Below are 14,614 nucleotides of genomic sequence, written 5' to 3'. Positions count from 1 at the left end.
AGGAACTAAGATTTATTCAGAAGATGGCAGATTGTTAATCTCCAAGCATTTTAAATCCTTCTGAAGATAAGGTTGCCCTAACAGGTCATAGGTCTCTGGGTAAAAGTGCATAAATGGTATGGAGAGATAGTTAAAGAAGGGGAATTTACAGCTAACTCTTCTGAGTTAAGCCACCACTTCCTATAAGCTAACACATTGAGAGAGATTCAGGCAAGTACCACTAACAGAGTCCCCTCCAAGTGGTAAAGAGCTTTGGAAAACAGATTTCCCATGAACCATCACTGCCATCTGCCCAGGCCACCTTACCTAACTGAAATTGATTGGAGACATTCCCACATGTTTGCATTATCTCCGGGCTATTCCATCCTAAAGGGTATAAGGCACAGCCTGAGCTTATCAGCAGCCCTAGAAAGAAAGCATACACACAGGTAGAAAAAATATAACGTCTTCTGTCACCCCAACATGCCCTTTAGATTAGCTCAGTGCAAATTCTTCCTCCTCAGTTGAGCTTACACTTCCCCCTTTACCCTAAATTTCTATGAGAGTTCCAACTAAACAGGATTTTTTTTGGCCATGCCACAGGTAGTGGGGTGTAATAGGTAACAGAGGGGACAACTCATAAATTTAAAAAATGTTGAAAACTGAGACAACCCAATATACTTTTTACAGTCAAAATACTTTTGTCAATGACTTACAAGGCCAGGTTGGCTTTTCCAACTTCTTTTGCTTTGGTCTGATACACAGAGAATAACAATGTAAAGGTTGCTACTCTTTTCCAAAATCCAGCTGTTTCTAAACATCAGGTAAGTCCCTACTAGCTGAAAACATGTAATGATTTCTGTAACTTGGAGTCAACTGCTGGACTGATGAGCAGGGAACCACACTCCTCCCCTGATAAATCATTCCAGCTTTATACCAAGCAGTCCTTCCTTCTTTGGTTTCCATATGCCTTCCACCATGAACCCTTACCCTAAATAAAAGGATTAAAGCCCTTTTATTTAGGTCATTTAGTCATTACAGGGAAATTCTGTTGTACCTTAGTGATAATCTTATTCTTCCAACCACAGATACAAATCTGGATCTGCTTGCCAACACTGCCTTCTAAGGGCAACTGTGTTGCTCACAACTTTTTCTTGCTGCATACGTTTTCACATTTTATATCCTATGGCTTTTACCCTGCCTCTAGTCACAGAGTATTTTATCAAGCATTGGCATCTGACAACTAAAATAATTCATTGGCTGGTCAGTGATGGGTAACATTGTAGCCTGTCATGAAGAGGTGACCTGGGTTAGACTTTTGTTTCTGGAATTTTTAATTGAGAAACATAAAGATGACTGGTCTGAAGGCAGCGAGTTGTCTCAATTGATTATTCACAGTCAGTTATACATTGAACTTATTGTTCTACTCTTTCCCCTTCTCACTACTGCACTTGACTAGTCTGTTTAAAAATGGAGAGAAAAAAATCATAAAGATGCTGAGCTAGTTAACAGATAATGCAGAAGTTGAAAACACCGCCACAGCACCAGAAGGTAGAATCAAGTCTGTGTCAAGCTAAAGCCAAGTTCAATTCAAAGTTATGAGTGGGTATCAATTCTGGATAAGCTGAGCAAACTGATTGGTAGAGGGAGAGAATAGAGGAGAATAGTGACATGAAGCAGACATACCATGAGAAAAACTCCATACTGTCAATGGAACCGCTAGAAAAAAGAGAAGCCAGGCCTTCCTGATGGCTTTCCATTTCTACTTTCCTTATGTTTTAATAAATTCCTTTTTCACTGAGGAAACTCAAGTGAGTTTCTGCTACTTGCAACCAAGAGTCTAATTACAATCACACCATACTTGGGTGCCACACTAATGATCATGGGAGGGACACCTGCCATGAATGTGGATGCAGAAAGTAACATATCACACAACTGTCACAAAGCAGTTGCTTGATTAATGGTGAATGAATAGCATATTTATAGGTTCCAGAGCTCTGGGGCTCAACTGGACAATGAAAAGCAGGCTGCTCCAGGGACTGCCAGCTTCATCTTCACTTCTCTTTTCTCACTGAGGAAGAAGCCATATATACTCTAAGGAACTCATATTGCCTTCAGATGAATCCTTTAGGAAGATCTCAAAGTAGCCTCCAAGCTTGGCTGTGCCATGGCAACTAGCTTTTCTCAGTACTCATTGAGGCCGCAGAAGAAGAGAAGGACCTTAAGAAACAGCAAGAAGGATTTAAATAATATGGAGAATTTACTGACAGTGAGAATGGTTTTAGAAACTAAAACAATGACCAATTAAGGTTAGAAATTCTCTTCAGTGGAATGCTTAAAATTAGAACACATTCTTATCTGTCTCGTGGTATCACAGGAAGTGAAACTGGTCACTCAAAGACCTTTCTAGGCCCTGGAATTCATCCAGTGGTAATACAACAACACCCCCTGTTTTTTCCACAGATAAACTGAAATCCTAGGATATGAAGAGGTCGTCCAGAGTATGCACACTGGGTTAAGGACAAAAGTAGAAATGAAACCTAAGCCTTTTCCTGCTGCCAGTATATACCCTTTGAGGGAAAATTTAATAAAGACTGAGTTTTCCCACACAGACTAGGGAGAAAAGAACACAAGTTTATAAAAGAACACCAGCTCTATTTTCTAACCTTCACATTCAGATCCCTGGGACTGGCACGAACTCTGCCTTCTCAAGCGGAAACTAGAGCTGGCCAAGTGCCTTTCTTGGCACAGTAGAGGGAACCTTCCATCTTCTTCAGACCCCTGCCCCTCAGATCTTACTATACTGAGGAGCTCAGGTCAAGGATTTCCTTCTCCAGGAAGTCTTCCTTCGCCATCCCCAACCCCCAGGCTAAATTACATGCTCCTTCTTTCTGTTCCCGTAGCACCCAGTGCTTACTCCTGTGACTAAAATAGTCTGTAATATATACTCTTTACAAAAGTTTATCATCTGCCTCCCTCACTAGAGTGTGTATTCCTTGAAGGAGGGAGACATACTTACCTTCAATTCTGTGTCTTGGTACATGGTAGATAATAAGTACTCAATAAATGCATCTGTTTCAGAGTATGCACAGGCTATATAACAGACAGTTTCCTTTGCCCACATTGGAAAGTCCCTTCTGAAGGGACTCCAATGTCATGGCTGGGAAATCATCCCAGACACCTGACACCATTAAAAAAAAAAAAAAAGAAAAGAAAAAGCCTTAGAAAGGAAAAGGCTTTTGGACATAACCTACCCTAATCCCTCCTTGTTACAGATGTGAATGCTGAAACGCAGAAAGGGAAAATGATTTACCCAAGGTCACATAGCAGTAACTAGCAATGCCTTTTTTCACTGATCAAAGAGATCATCAACCCTTAAAGGCTCTGTCCTTCTAGAGACATGTGTCCAGGGATGATTACCTCTTGGCAACAATATTTCTAGCAGGCACTAGGAATTTTCTAGGCATTAGATGGAGAGTGACAGCACAACATGGTGGCTTAAAACAATGGGTTCTGTAGTCAGACTGCAGAACTAGACCTGGATTCAAATTCCAGCCCTGCCACTTGGAAGCTGTGTGAGTTTAGGCAAGTTACTTAATTTCTCTGTGCTTCATTCACCTCATCTGTAAAATGGAGTAATAATAATACACTTGTCCCTTGGTATTCACAGGGGATTGGTTCCAGGATCCCTGCAGATACCAAAACCTGCGAATGCTCAAATCCCTTATATAAAATGATGTAGTGTGCATATAACCTAGCACATCTTCTTGTATATTTTAAATCATCTCTAGATTACTTATAATACCTAATGCAACGTAAATGGTATGTAAATAGTTGTATTCTTATTGGATTTTTAAAAATATTTTTGAGTCATGGTTGGTTGAATCTGTGGATGCAGAACCTGCAGATATGGAGGGCTGACTGTATTTTATGGAGCTGTTCCAAGAATTAATGAGATTAATATACATAAAGTGCCTCATACATAGAAAGTGCTCAAGAAAAATTTATTATTCTTATGCAGCTGACTCTCCCTGTGGCTCCTCTCCCAGTTTCTACCTGTGTTCTCCATGGTAATTTCTTCCTCACCTCTTCAACCCTTTAACCTCATAACAAACAGCTAAAAAGTCCAAACCTGAACAGGGCTTCATTCAAAAGCTGCTTGGTTGGAGTTATCTTGCAATTTTGCAGAGGTACCTGCTGAAAGAACAGGAATCTCTGCAAAGCATTTGTTCAGCTCTAGTGCATGTAGCTCCATGCTCTGCCCAACTTGCCCTCCCACCCCTGCCATCTTCCTCAGCCCTCCATCCTGCCTTTTAGAAAGGTGAGCACATTAGGTTGTAAACATACTTCATGAAGATATTTGACTTGTAACTGACAGCTGATTCCATTACATTTTATCATAGCTGGAGAAAGATGCCCCTGGGAACACATTAAAAATAAAAATGGATTCACTGAGTAATTCATTCTCAATTATATTTGTCTCCAGCAGTTCTCATTAATTTGGAGTTGTGAAGATGTGCTTCAGGTAGCAACAGGGAAGTCATTCACAAGTGTCAGTACCTGCCACCTTCTGAAAGAATGGAGGTTCATTTAAAATGTGGATTTTTGAACTTCAGCCCCAGGTATTTAATTCAGTAACTGCAGCCAGGAATATGCATTTTAAAAGCACCCTGTAATGTGGAGGTATCTTGTCCTGGTACCAACACTTAAGAAAAACACCACTAAAAATGTTAAGAGCAGAAGCTCTGGTGCAGAGAAAACTTGTTTAAATCCCAGCCCTGCCACATATGAGCTGCAGCCCTGGCTCTCACTTCTCTTCTGTGTCTTTGCTAACTCCCAGTTTGACTTCCGCTCCAACCACATATGCCCCTTGAAGAAGTCTGTTTCAACTGCATATGCTTAGCTGGGAACTTTTCTAATCTCACGTGCTTCTAGGAAGGAAAAGAAAGCCTTTAGAGTGTGTTACTGTCTTTACTCCCCTACTACATGTGGGCAGGTGTCCAATAGGCTGCCACTTTATTTCCCTTCCTCAACTGCTCCCCTCCCTAAGAATCCCCTATCAAAAAAATGTTCTCCCTGACATAGTTGCCATGGTTTGAATTTACTGAGCTGACCAAGAAGAGGGCTGGAGTTATTTATTCAGCTTCAGCCCTTGTGGAAACTGGGACACCAATACATACCCTCAAGTGCAAAATCTGATACAGAACTTGGAACCCTCCCTCCAGCCACACCACAGCTGCTCTCAACTTTCCCCTTTTCCCAGCATTACTAGTTACCCATATCCCAGCTGCTATATAATCCTCTCCCAACTACACATTCTCAAATAGGTATATGCCTAATCTTTGTCTTCTGGCAAGGATAACCTCCTCGTTGGGTATTACCAACCCCCGTTGCACACCCCTCCACTATTCACAAGTGTAACTGTTGGGTGAGCATTTGTTAAACTTCCTGCTCTCGTTCTCAATTCTCTTATCTTTGCATAGCTGCCAATCGTGCTTTCCAAACATAATTATTGGGTAGCTTGGAATTACTGCCCTGAGCAGAAGCCTAGTATGGGTTAATTTGTTATTATAACAATTTTGACTCAAACACAAACCAGAGGAAAATTTACAAACCTGACTTTCAACTATATCTCAGCTTTCCCTTCCTAGGGAGTTCCTTCACTTACCTCCCCCATTCATTCTACCCCATATTCCTCTTGGAGTTACAGGATAGTTCATACCTGCTAAAGATGTCAAAAGTAGATCAGGGAAGGCTTCACAGAAGGGTACCTTGGACCTGGCCTTTGAGAGATAGTAGATACTTACAGGGAGGGATAGAAGAAAAGGGAATTCCAGAAAGAAGCAACACCCTAAACAAGGCTGAGCAGAGTTTCTCAAATTTTAGTGTGTCCTGGAATCATGATAGTGAATGGTAAGTAACAACTCCCAGACAGTTGTTACCTTTTCAGTGGGGACAAGGGAATGTGATCAGGGTATAAAGGAGGCTTCAGCTATATTGCTAATATTCCATTTCTTACACAGAGTAGTGAGTACATCCGAAATATTTTATAATATATTTTCAAAAACATATGAGCATGAGAGGTTGTATATTATGCACTTTAGCAGGCCCTGGTGCAGTCTGTAGGACTAAGGAATCTGTAATAACAAGCACCCCAGGTAATTCTTAATCCAAGTGGCTCATGGACCACTCTGGAAAACACTGTGATAGCATTTCTTTTCCAACAGAGAAAAGAAAAAAAATCAAGAGCATCAGTGTATGAAGCACAGGATTGAGAGTCAGGAGTCCTGGACCATATTCTCAGCTCTGCTCCAATTTGCTACATAAGTCTTTGCTAGTGGGTTAACTTCCCTGAATACCACTTCCCAAACAGAAAATCACTTTCATAATCCTTTCTCAGCGTGGTAAGGATAAATAAAATGATATCTGGTGAAACTTTGAAAGACTTTCCGGAAGAAAAATGGTTTCCAGAGATGATAATGATTTTTAGAAGCATGGAACTCTTCCTGAAATAAAGTTCTCAGTGATATGCCTCCAACGGCAACTTTTATTCAGTTTGAAGCATGTAATGTTAGGACCTTACACGGGGAAAAGCACTGGTGTGTTGAATGCTGTTCTCTTAACAACAAAAAATAATGTCCAGGGTAGTGATCTTCCCTTGGGCTGGGGAAAGGGAACACACATACACATCAAAGTCACTGGGGAGATTTCACTAAATGTGCAGCCTTACACCTGTTGTTGTGTATATCAGAATGGGAAACAAGACCAGAGAGTTGGAAAGCTCACATTTTTTAAGCACCCCAGGTGATTCTGATACACTCCTTGGTCAAGAAAGATTTTTGGCCTCCCATGAGTAACCTGATCCAAGATCTTATATTGTTTTCCTGCCAAGAAGTTCCTTATATTTACTACTCACCTATTTGTTCTTTGTTTAGCTCTCACTGAAGATAGAGAATCTCATAAGCATCTTGCATATGTATACACAGGGGAATGTGAATAATGGCCATGTTCTCAGGGCCTGGGAGTAGGCTGTTTGGAAATCTCAGCATCCCCAGTGTTGAAATAATCTCCTGGCCAGGTGTTTCCTTCATTGATTGGAGCAGGGCATGGAGGTCCCAGTGGAAGGCTCTCTGGACCCGAGGCTTGTCCAGATGGATCAGCTACAGGTGGAGCAAATGGGACCCATGGGCCCCATCAGGTCACCTTGCTGAGTATGAGTCAGGCCAGCAGCTCTTTATTTCTTCCTGTCTCTCCCACTTCCCACAACTCATCTCTGTGGGCAGCCGCCAAATGGGGGAACAAGAGTCAGGTGGGGGAGGGGGTAGTTCTTAATGGATACTCCATCTCTTCAGTGGTTGGGGTCTGGCAGAGAGAAACCAGACCTGACAGAAATTGACTCCTCCTCCAATGTATTTCAGTTAATGCACTAGCTGCTGAGAAGCAGCCAGGCCTGAAGCAACAAAATCAATTCCCCTCAGCTACACAAGTTTGAACTTAATCTCCCAAACTCTTTCTCTACTGTCTTTTATCCATTGGGCCCAAAATGCTGCCCAGCTTTGGTTTCCTTCCACTGGCAAAGCCTGTCTCAGAGGGTCAGGCCAAAGATGTCCAAAGATCCTTAGGTCACAGTCATATGCCAAGGGGCTTCTAGTAAGTTCATCCAAGCAACCCTCACCATTCTTGCACATCTGATATAACCTGGACAGCCACCAGTCTCTAAAAGGAGGCAGGAATGGTTCTTAATTGACTGGTATTACAGATGGGGAAGTTGTGGATGTCTAGCGATCTGTCCCAATATCAATTCCCTGCCCAGGGATAAACCTGGTAGCACACCCAGGGTCTTGAAGATTTGTAGGACTACTGCCAAACGGCATTTTCTTCTTGAGCTTTAAAGACCCTCATCTACATGTGAACACTGTGACTATGTTCCTATGAGCAAGGCTCATGTGGATATAGAACGGCAGAATCATGTGAAACTAAAATGATGCTCATGTTTTTATTTCCTCTATGTGATACCTGCCACTCAAAGTTCTGTCCCGCCCAAGCTGTGAATATCCAAATCTCCACTACCTTCCCACATCCCCCATCAACAATTTCATTTGAGTTTCTATACCTAGTAGGTGAAATCAACTGAAATGCATCATATGGAGAATTATGAATGCTTTGTGAAAGTCTCAGTTGAGCCCAAAAGAGGAAGCAAGCTGGGGGTATGGGAGCTGCTTTAATGTGTGGAATTGGATAGAGGCTGTTGCTAGGCTTTCTGATTCTTGACAGTCAGCCCCTCCTCACTCTGCTGGAAACTCTTAGAAATACAAGTGAAACTAAACTGTCACTCTTTTGTCAGAAGAGATGAGAGCTCAGGGTGCTAACATCCCTGCATGGAAGCCTGGAAAAAGAGGAAAGGATGTGAACTAATCCAGCTGTCACACATTCAGTTTATCCCAACATATGCTAGATATTGCCTTAGCCATGCATTCATTCTTTCTACAGTTACTGAACATCTGCTTTGTGCCAGGCACAGAACTGGGCTCCAGGGCTATGAATACGAATTGCAAGGATGACCCCTCTGCCCTATCAGCCAAGTGTCACTTCCTGAAATAATGTGTTCATAGCAGTGCTGAGTTAATTATAGCATGTTTAAAAATAAAAGTGAAAGGTAAGCCTAAGACCTATTTGTAATACCCATGGAGCTTCCAAAGCCAGCTAAGATAATTGGCTTAGATCACCTTAGCAACTGGTGTAGTATTACAGTTTTCAAAGGGAAGAAACTAACCTAATTATACATTCCAATGTGGCTAAAAACCCATTAGTGGCTAAACGGTGGGAAAAATCAGAAATGAAGGAGGCTAGAATGGTAATTCAGATTTAAAACTTTTAAAGTCTGAGAAAAGAGGAAACCAGAGCATCACCTTAATTGGTATTACAAAAAGAGTCTGATGCTTTTCATAATCAGGCCAGGAAACCATAGTAGCCTAGCCCAGGGTTTCCCAAACTTGGAACTATTAACATTTTGGCTGGATACCTCTTTGTGGTTGTAGGGGAGTGTTGTCTTCGTCTTGTGCATTGTAGACGTTCATCAGCATCCCTCACCTTCACCCACTGGATGTCAGTAGAACCCTCCCCAAGTTGTGACAGTTTAAAATGCCTCCAGACATTACCAAATGTCTTCCAGGGGGAGGGGCGTGCAAAAGTAGTCCCCATTGAGAACCACTGTCTTAGCTCATCACTGCCATCTCACTCTAAGGCCACCTGAATGCAGTCATTGGGCAGAAGAAAGAAAGATCAGATCTGGACTATATCACCAGGGGACAAATTCAAAGGAAGTGAAGCATAGGAAAGGTCATGTCATTTTCCCACTATGGTCACACAGCAACTTGGTGAAAAAAACAGAAGTGAAATCCAAGTTTCCTGGCTCTAGTGACCCACACTGTCATGCTAATGGAGATAATAATGATTATGAATTGGATAATAATTCTAAAACTCTGTAACAGCAAACTTCAGCGGTAGATTCTACCAGCACTTTTTCCCAGTGCCTAATCTAGGTTTTGCAAAATACTCAAATATTCACATATATATTTTCCTGTCTTTCTAAATTTGTTTTTTCTTCTCAGATGTTCAAATTGTACAGCTCTTATTGTCTTTCTGAAGTCTTCCATTTTTTCATTTTGCTTTTTCTAGCCAGTCCACACATTGCCAGTATCTCAGGTTCCCTTCACTAAAGTAAGGGTGAGCCTGAATGAGGGGAAGAACAAGTAAGGTGGGTCAAGGTCACAAGAAGTCTGGGTAGATTGCTAATAGTTGCCAGATAAGTCTAGCTTTAGATGTGTTCCAAATAAGTAGTCATCTACAGTTTGTCTCGTACCTAGCATTTCACTATTAGAGGTGTATTTCTTTGATGAGAACTGTTAGTAATTTGCACCTGTGTGTATGTGTTTATCAGATCACTGTTCTCTGACATAACTACCAGAGAGCAGGACTACTAGAGATTAAGTTTATATTGGAGCAGTAATACTAGAGTGTATGCTGCTGCCTCTGGAAGGCAGATATATTAATACATAATGTTTTTAAATGGGCTACCTGCAGGCAGATGAAGGTAACAAAAATAGAGGGTAAACAACAGAGATCAACTTTGCCTACTAGCCAAATTTACTGTGAATAAAACTCTGATATTGATTGCAGTTTGGGAAGTCTTAGACTAAATATTTTAAAGAAGACTTCATTCATAGCCTTAGAGTTGGACAAACTGAAGGGGATGAGAATGGGTTTCCCCATAAGGCTACACTCCCCACTCCTCCCTGCCCCAACTACCCAACCCACTCAATCCTAGAAGCACAGTCTTACCTCCAACAATTGCGCTGCTCCCATGCAACGTCCCATCATTCTGGAGATGAGCTCCTCCATGCAGCAACCCAGGACAGCAGCTAGTGCCACCAGAGTAGCAGAGCACAGCCGGCACCTGTCACCACCGTGCACATCTGCCAGGCCAGGCTTGGGATGGCATTGAAGCTGGCATAGCGCCCACATTCTTCCACCATGATCAGACTGTGTTCCTCTCCCCGCACAGGGTAGTTGCACCTCCGGAATGTACTGAATGACACTGGCTTCCCCAGCTGGGATCCAAAGAGCCAATAAGGTAGGAAGTAACTGGTAGAACTGGTCACAGCAGTAACAAGGGACAGGAAGGCCCAGAGGGTTCCCACCATGGTCAGGCTGCTCCTCATGGTCACAGGTTTCTCTGCAGGGATGGGGAGATGAGTTGGATCACAGCACCAAATGCAGTAAGTTACCATGTAGGCTCCACTGGCCTATTTTTCATCTGGTTGGCCAGTCCTGGGGCTCAATTATGTGCCACTTGTTCATTGCTTCTGGATAAGATTATTCTCTCGAGGACCGTTTGGATCCCTGTGGATTTTGCTTTTCAGTACTTTTCCCACCTTCCCTTCCTTCTGCCTGATTTAGAGTTCTATGGTCTTTAGGCTGCAATGGAGGAACCAGATAACTGAATTAGGGTCTGCTCTGCCAACTCAAATACAGCCGGATCAGACAGCTTTTAACTCTTGACATACATCGTGAAACAAGTAGCAGGAAAGGAGACCAAATGAAAACAAGGCTGCTGTCCCAGCTTCCAGCTGAATGGACTTCCTGGCCTGGTAGCTTGGAAGAAGACAATATCTGAAGAGGATCAGGAACAAAGTTGTTTTCAGTGAGTGAAGGAGAAGAAAGACAACTTAGCAGGACCTGCCCCTACTATAAGGGGTAAGAGAGAAAGACACCTCGCCATGGAGTTCCAGGTTGTTCCCATTTGACTTTGGTAAGATGTCCAGCAGTGTGTTAGTGTGGGCTTTTCAACTGGGATGCATCAGCCAGGTTAAAACGGATAGAATAAAATAAGGAGTGTCTAGTCTCATACCCTGTGCTTGTCACTGAGAGAGTGCTGATCAGTCACTTTTCTACAATCGAAATGGGAGGCAGTTTCCAACCAGGAGAGGTTAACTCTGGACTGGCTATTAAGAAAAGCTTCCTCGTCCTTTGCTGGATATAATCCAAAAAGCTTCTCAAAATTCTGAAATAGATCAGGATCAGGCACTCCCTACCTTGCAGCAGGAACATATAGCTGTAAGGACCTTTCAAGGTCCTTTCTGGAACAAGTAATCTTGTAATCAAGATGCTGAGAGTCTTTCCAGATCTAGTTCCTCAGCTCAGCTCACAAATGGTTTTCACAGACCCCTCTGTCAAAAATCAACAACTTTCCTCCCAACTCCATTAATCTGCCATTGCTTTCTGGCCTGTTTCTCTACTGGGCCGGTTAGAGACCACACTGCAGCTTGATGACAGGACTGTGAATGTCTCCAGCAGGCAGATGGTGGAATATGTTTCAAAAACTTCTCCATGATTCACCACCATTGCTTAAAGTTATATGTGGTGGTGTAGAGGACGGGGAAGGAGGTTGGGGGACCCAAAGCAGGGGAAGTACAGGAACTGGCTGTATAGGGTCATTGCCACATTCCCAATTTTAGACACTGACAGGAACAAGCAGCAGAGGTACTAAGTGTCTCAGGGTCTCAGTCATGAGCCCTTTCACAACCATCGTCAAACAGTGCCTGACACAGAGCAGGCAGTTCAATTCACGTTTGTTTAGTGAAAGCCATTTCATAGAATCATTCAATTTCCAGATGGGTAGGGAACTTAATGAATCATTTAATCCAACCTTCTTGTTTTACATATGGGAGAATTTGGCCCAGTAAAGGAGGAAGTGATTTTCTTCAAGTCACAGAGTAAGTTAGCAAGCAGCAACATCAGAACCAGAAACCTGATCTGCGGATGCCTAGGCCAGTACTTTTCTACCAGGCAATGTTAAACTACCCCCTCTCCATCACTTTACAGATGGGAATATGGAGAGGAAGTGATTTACTCAAGGGTGAAGGGCTAGTGAGGTACACTGGCCAGATCAGAGCCCAGTTATTTGATTCTTAATATACTGCTCTTTTTTTACTCAACCACAATTCCCCTCTTGATACATATGTATTTTGTGCTATGTGTTTTGTGCAGGAAGGGAGCAGAGATCGTAAATTGCAGGTGCTTACTCTGGAATGTTAGGGCTTGGGAAGAAAGTGCCCTGAGCTGGGCCCCTGGGAATTAGGCTTTGTGGTTGAGAATGGGAGGAATGAGAGAAAGATGTGATGAGGGATTGAAAGGCAACAGGGGGAGAAGTGAAACTAGTTTTGAGTAATTGCTGTTAGACAGCAGGTATGGTTGGCCGCAATGAGGTAATGCCTCTGTTTGTTATATTAGAGTTTGTAAGATTACAAAAAGTGCAAGCAGCCCTCCGTTACAGACTCATTTCCTGATGAAGAAGCCCAGGCCAGAGGAGGAGAGGAAACAAGCTGACAAACAGCTATTAGCTGTGTCATCACAATCCCTTCCAAATCCATTATTGTATGTGCTCTGCCCAACGGTCTTCTTAGTTTAGTAAGAAAGATATTACCCCAAATTTACAAATGAGTAAATTGAGTTCAGAAAGACAAGTGACCTACCCAAGGGTACACAGTGATTCAATGGCAAAGCCATAATTACTCACTTCTCTTTTACCTGAAGGCTTCCCCTACAGTATTACCCCAAAAGTACTACAATTAAAAGCCTCCATGATTTCCCATAGAGAATTAAAAAAATAATGTTGAAGAATCAGGAAAGAAGTCCAGGGAAGACAGAAGGAAACCCAAATTCTCCAGACATAGTGCAAACACCGTCAGGGCAAGAACATGATTTCTTTCAATCTCAGCACTTGTAGTCAAAACTAACTCCAAATGTCCCTCATGGACATCATCACCTGGAGATCAAAAGTCCCAGTATGAAGCAAAAAGAACAAATCTGGAAGCATCATGCTACCTGATTTCAAACTATACTATAAGGCCAGTCACCAAAACAGCGTGGTACTGGTATAAAAATAGGCATATAGACCAATGGAACAGAATAGAGAACCCAGAAAAACCCAAATACAGCCAAATGGTCATTGAGAAAGCAAACAAAAACAAAAAGTGGGGAAAGGACACCCTTTTCAACAAATGGCGCTGGAATAATTGGCTAGCCACAATTAGGAGAATGAAGCTGGATCCTCATCTCTCACCTTATACAAAAATCAACTGAAGACGGATTAAGGACTTAAACCCAAGACCTGAAACTATAAAGATTCTAGAAGATAGCATTGAAAAAACCCTTCTAGACATTGGCTTAGGCAAGGATTTCATGACCAAGAACCCAAAAGCAAACGCAATAAAACAAAGATAAACAGCTGGGACCTAATTAAACTAAAAAGCTTTTGCATGGCAAAAGGAATGGTCAGCAGAGTAAGCAGACAATCCACAGAGTGAGAGAAAATCTTCACAATCTATACATTTGACAAAGGACTAATATCCAGAATCTACAATGAACTCAAACAAATCAGTAAGAAAAAGAAAACAAACAATCCCATCAGAAAGTTGTCTAAAGACATGAACAGACAATTCTTAAAAAAAGATATACAAATGGACAACAGACATATGAAAAAAAATACTCATCACCACTAATGATCAGGGAAATGCAAATCGAAACCACAATGCAATGCCACCTTATCCTTCAAGAATGGCCATAATCAAAAAATCAAAAAACAGTAAATGTTGGCATGGATGCAGTGAACAGGGAACACTTCTATACCAATGGTGGGTGTATACTAGTACACTGTGGAAAACAGTGTGGAGATTCCCTAAAGAACTAAAAGTAGAACTACTATTTGATCCAGCAATCCCACTACTGGGTATCTACCTAGAGGAAAAGAAGTCATTATTGCAGTGACCTGGATGAGATTGGAGACTATTATTCTAAGTGATGTAACTCAGGAATGAAAAACTAAACATCATATTTCTCACTGGTATGTGGGAGCTAAGCTATGAAGATGCAAAGGCATAAGAATGACACAATGGACTTTGGGGAGTTGGGCAGAAGGCGAGAGATAAAAGACTACAAATATGGTGCAGTGTATACTGCTTGCGTGATGGGTACACCAAAATGTCACAAATCACCACTAAAGAACTTACTCATGTAACCAAATATCACCTGTACCCCAATAACTTATGGAAAAATAAAATTTTTTTAAAAGTCC

General features: G+C 42.0%; 1 protein-coding gene across 1 annotated transcript in view; it reads right to left on the bottom strand.

Annotated features, from left to right (window-relative positions):
• Positions 1-10,955, bottom strand: part of LHFPL1 (LHFPL tetraspan subfamily member 1) — a 43,467-nt gene extending 32,512 nt beyond the window's left edge. Inside the window, 5 exon segments of the mRNA XM_033201366.1 lie at positions 307-405; positions 4,174-4,289; positions 7,655-7,695; positions 10,321-10,415; positions 10,418-10,955. Of these exon segments, the coding sequence (XP_033057257.1) occupies positions 307-405; positions 4,174-4,289; positions 7,655-7,695; positions 10,321-10,415; positions 10,418-10,769 (703 nt within the window). The 5' untranslated portion in view covers positions 10,770-10,955.
• Positions 10,956-14,614: the final 3,659 nt, after the last annotated feature.

Source organism: Trachypithecus francoisi, unplaced genomic scaffold (assembly GCF_009764315.1).
Source record: "Trachypithecus francoisi isolate TF-2019V2 unplaced genomic scaffold, Tfra_2.0 Lachesis_group6, whole genome shotgun sequence".
Lineage (NCBI taxonomy): Eukaryota > Metazoa > Chordata > Mammalia > Primates > Cercopithecidae > Trachypithecus > Trachypithecus francoisi.
The sequence above is the reverse complement of the archived record's forward strand: the minus strand, read 5'-3'. Positions and strand labels throughout refer to the sequence as shown.